General features: G+C 32.5%; 1 protein-coding gene across 1 annotated transcript; it reads left to right on the plus strand.

Annotated features, from left to right (window-relative positions):
- Positions 1-2,602: 2,602 nt before the first annotated feature.
- Positions 2,603-3,001, plus strand: LOC120072071. Its single transcript, XM_039024492.1, has one exon. The coding sequence runs from the start codon at positions 2,603-2,605 to the stop codon at positions 2,999-3,001; it is 399 nt and encodes a 132-aa protein (XP_038880420.1).
- The last annotated feature ends 1,983 nt before the right edge of the window (positions 3,002-4,984 follow it).

Consider the following 4,984-nt stretch of genomic DNA (forward strand, 5'->3'; position numbering starts at 1 on the left):
TTTTTTTTTTTTTTTTTTTTTTGTGGTGTTGAGTTCGGGAGATCAAGAGAAACAATGGATTGTTCATGCTGTTGGAAAGGAAACGTGAAGAAGTGAGGCTTCAAGGGTAAATTTTTGTTTTCCCTTTCTTCTTTGTAAATCTTAGTAGAAGAAGTATGCTTAGTTCATTTTTTTTATCCTACTTTTCATCCCTCTGAACTTTGTGTTCTGTAAAACAAAATCAAGACACATTGTATTTATTTGCTTCTACTTCGAGGTATTCCAAAACCCTGCAATTGGTATCAGAGTCAGGTTGTGTCTTTGATTTTTATTTTCGAACTTCAATTCAAACTTTTGGTGGGATTTGTACACTGCATTTTGAATGTTTGGTGGTTTTCTCATTGGATGTTTCGAAAATGGGCTTAGCAATTACTGATTTAATTTAGTCAATTTGTAAAGGACCGGTGTATTTTTGGGCCTTTTTATTCTTGCATTTGAGTTTGTAGTTGTCTGTGTTGCTTGTGGTGGCATTTCGGCTTGAATTTAAAGAAATTTAGGAGAAGAATGGAGCAATTCAGATGAAGAATCAAAGTAGAGGAAGCATTCTGCCTTCCAGCATAATGCACAATGTTACTAAGTTATGCATTACGCTGTAAGCAAAATGCCCAACGTAACTACACTGCATACAACGTAATGCTACGCTTTGACATCTCAAAAGGCAACTTAGTAACGCTACATGCAGCGTAAGGCTACGCTGCAGCAAATGAAAAGTGAACGTAACGATGCTGGCCTAGAGCATCGTTACGCTCTGAACATGATGAACACGCGTCAAACATCTCCAGTTCGTGGCTTCAAGGGTGGATTAAAGCAGTTTTATCAGTTTTTTTTTGTTTTCATTAATTACTAATTTTTAATAATTAATTAATTTAATTATATTTTCATTAATTAAATTAATATAAGGGTTATATTAATTTAATTAATATTTAGGATACCAATTTTCGGTCCAATGTTGCTTTTATTGTTTTGTACATGAGATGTGTGATTTAATTTGTTTATATAGCATATTGTATGTCATACAGTATAAAAATCTCACCATAGGATAAATATTATTTTATGCATAATTTTAATATAAGTGCTATATTATGTAGTTGCATGATTTAATTAAGCATGCTCATGATATTACATATAATTGTTATATTACATGAATGTTTGCACTAATAACATGTCCATGCATAATGTTATATTATAATTGTCATAATATATAGTTCTGGATGATGGATTAATGTTATTTATTTTCATTACTTCATTATTTAAATATTATATATAATTTAATGAAAATGGAGATGCATGAAGCATGACACCATTTTAGAAAAATATAATTGTTATATTCTTAAATGTGTCATTAGATGCATGTATAGGTTTTAATTATTTCATTAAACTTTATAACTTTTGTAAATTAATGAAATTAGAATTAAAATCTATAATGCATGCAAATATAGGTTAAATTAATTTTAAGTAGTTTAAAATTGATTACACCTAGACCTATTTTAATAATATTTCTAATGAAATTAGAAATAGATTTGATCTTTTAATTCCTTTCTTAATATGTTTAAATTGTATTAAATAAAAGTTTAATTTTATAACATAATTGTCTATAAGGGATCTTTGTCTAAGGAAGGTTTTGTCTAGGTTAGGTTATTTAAGCTGATGGAAGCGGAACATCCCTATCTAGAAACGAACCTAAAAGATGAAATATGCAATTATATTATAAATATGCAATGAATAATCAAGGTTTATTAAAGTGTTTAATAAACAAGAATTATTATTGTTAAACTATTCGATATAAGTGTTATATTGAGCAAATTTAACAATCACTTAGTAAAATTAATTAGCTAAATTTTTCTATGTTAATGAACACTAGGTTTAAAACGTTCAGTGGGAGGGAAATGATGTATATGATATGTCAACTTCCTTTCACATTTCTCCCTAAATAGTTTAGACTGTGAGATCTATGCTCGGCCTCAAGACACATTTGCTTGTGTTCCTCAACGAATGGTGTTTGCATAGGTCAATACCAAGGTGAATGAAGAAAGTATTTATAGTGAGAGAGGGACGTGTGTCAACACATCCCACCATCTTTTTCATTGGTTTGTATAAAATTTCATGCTTGGCCTCGAGGCACCTTTCCTTGTGCCCCCTAAGGATGACATTTTGCATGAAATTTTACACAAACTTCATAAATGGATAGGGCTTCTTTAGTTTTTGCTCTAATCAGTTTTTTCCCTACGATTGACTCATTGGGGTGGAACTATAGATTTCAAAATGAAGGGTTACATTTACAAGAAATTATTAAATAAATTAATGATTTCTGGACCAAATAATGGTGATTAATCGTTATAGGGATAAGAATTATTCATGTGTAATAGTTAGTTGAGATTATCTCAAGTTAGTGAAGGGGTAACTAATCATCCTACGATGACTTTTATCCTTACTCACTAAAGCATCATTGCAAAAAAAGATGTCACATGGGGTACATCAGAATTTTGCTAAATTGATTGGTTTTTCTTTGATAATTCCTTAATAACTAATATAAATAATTTGTATGGTTTCAAAAATCTTCAAAATGACTAGCACTACATTGAATTTGCTAAGTGTTGACAAACTAAATGGCAATAACTATACTAGTTGGAGAAGCATTATAAACACTATGCTAATTATCGATGACCTGAGGTTCATCCTTGTTGAGGAATGTCCTCAAGTACCTGCTGTTGGAGTATCTCGAAATGTTCGGAATGCATATGAAAGTTGGGTCAAGGCGAACGAAAAGCCCCGAGCGTACATCTTGGCAAGCTTATCTGAAGTCTTATCCAAGAAGCATAAAACCATTGTCACTGCACGACAGATCATGGATTCGTTGAGGGAGATGTTTCGACAGTCGTCCATCAACTCCGACATGACGCTCTTAAATACATCTTTAATGCTCGTACGAAAGAAGGGGCTTCTATTTGAGAACATGTTTTAAACATGATGGTCCACTTTAGTGTGACTGAGATGAATGGGTCTGTCATTGATAGCTCTAAAAAAAAGCTATTATTCCTAGCTTAATTTGAACTCGTTATTGGATTTTACGGGTTTATTTTCCTATTTTGTAGGTACTGAGCAACCAATAGGTAAAATTGACAATTTAGAGTTGATTGGGGTCAATTTAAAGCAATTCAAAGGTGATTGAGCATCAGGGCTTCAAAGGAGTTAGACCAAAATGCCCCTATTGCAGCATCGCAACGTTCGTGGGTTGGCTTGGCCTGATGCTCGCCCAACGCTATAAGATAGAATGGGTAGCATTGCAACGCTACCCATTAGTGTTGCAATGCTACGAGCTTTGACAGATGGAGAGCCTCATGTGCGTGCAAGTGAATGTCAGGGCAGCGTTGGACTTCTTCACCTTGACGCTCTTGATCAGCTGCCTCAGTGTTGCAACGCTAGTTCTAACGTTGCGACGCTATCCCATTTTCTATAAATAATCTCATTTGATTTTTGGTCAATTCATGCAGAATTTTGGGGGCTGAATTGATGGAAGACGAAGATAAACTTCTATTTTCTTCCCTTCCCTTCAGATTTTAGTATCTTTAGATTAGTTTTTTTTTTTCTTTTTGGTTTTGGGGTTGTAATCGACAGATTGGATGTGTATATCGGAGTTGTCTATGAATTAAGAGCTAACTCCTATCTATTTCATTGAGCAAGAGCCCTATGTTCAATTTTTTGAAGGATTTCTAATTAATTTAACTGAATTGTTATGAACTCTTTAGGATGATTTGATTAAATCTTAATGGAATTTCTATAAATTGATCTGATAAATTGGTTTATTGAAATTCTTGTTTGCAAAATCGTCATAGCCTATGCATATATTGATTGATTTAGTTGCGCATTTTAGGATCGCTTGTGAAAAATCGTCATAGCCTATGCATATATAGTTACACATATTAATGAAAGAAATTTCATAGGAAACTCTCTCTTGCTCTAGAAATTAGATGGACTCTTATTCTAGATTACATTTACCCCTTTTATTTTAATTTTACACTTTTATATTTTTCACACCAAAACCCTCCATTCACCACTCTAGTTAGGAAATTAACTTAACTAAATAAATCGTGCTTCCTTATGGATCGACTCGACTTACCACTATTGCTACGTTTCAGTAGTAACAGGAGTAGTTCGGTATTTACAAATTTTCTTTTGATCAAGTTTGAAGCTTATTCACGACGTAAGTTTTGGGCTCTGTTAGTCATCGATGAAACCAGTCAAATTTGTTCTTCTTTTCAGGGAATTATTTCCTGATAGCAGCTAAGGATTAGTGAGATGACTATACGTGTTGGAACTGGGCAAGTCATCTCAGCAGTAGCAGTGGAAGGCCTCCGACTACTTTTGTAGAAATCCTTTTTATTATTAGATAATGTTAATGTGGTTTCTTATTTAAAGAGGAACTTGATTTCTATAAAATGTCTGCTTGAACAGAATTATTCTATAAATTTCAATGCAAATAAAGTGTTTGTTTACAAAAAGGTACTTTTATTTATTCAACTAGAAAGTAATCTTTATATGCTAATGTTGTTAGCATTTAAGACCCTTCTTAATACTGAAATTTTTAGAACTACAATAACTCTGACTAAAAGTCAAAAAGTTTATACTAAAGAATATGTTCAACTTTGGCACCTAAGATTAGGTCACACAAATATCAATATGATTGAGAGGTTAGTTAAGAATAGACTTCTAAGTGAGTTAGAAGAAAATTCTTTTCCAGTATGTAAGTCATTCCTTGAAGGCAAAATGACTAAAAGACCTTTTACTGGAAAAGGTCATAGAGTCAAAGAACCCTTGGAACTTGTGCATTCGTGTTAGAGTAAACATGTAAAACATGGAAGCTAATAGAATCATTAAGAACTCTAATTACATTAATTCAAGTAACAAGTATGCAAACTCATAGTTTTCGAACAATAGGGTTTCAGTT

The sequence above is a fragment of the Benincasa hispida genome, chromosome 2 (assembly GCF_009727055.1).
Source record: "Benincasa hispida cultivar B227 chromosome 2, ASM972705v1, whole genome shotgun sequence".
Classification (NCBI taxonomy): Eukaryota; Viridiplantae; Streptophyta; class Magnoliopsida; order Cucurbitales; family Cucurbitaceae; genus Benincasa; species Benincasa hispida.

Bases quoted from the DNA above. Each gene is read 5' to 3' on its own strand.
- LOC120072071 (XM_039024492.1), top strand. From the start codon at position 2,603: ATGACTAGCACTACATTGAATTTGCTAAGTGTTGACAAACTAAATGGC.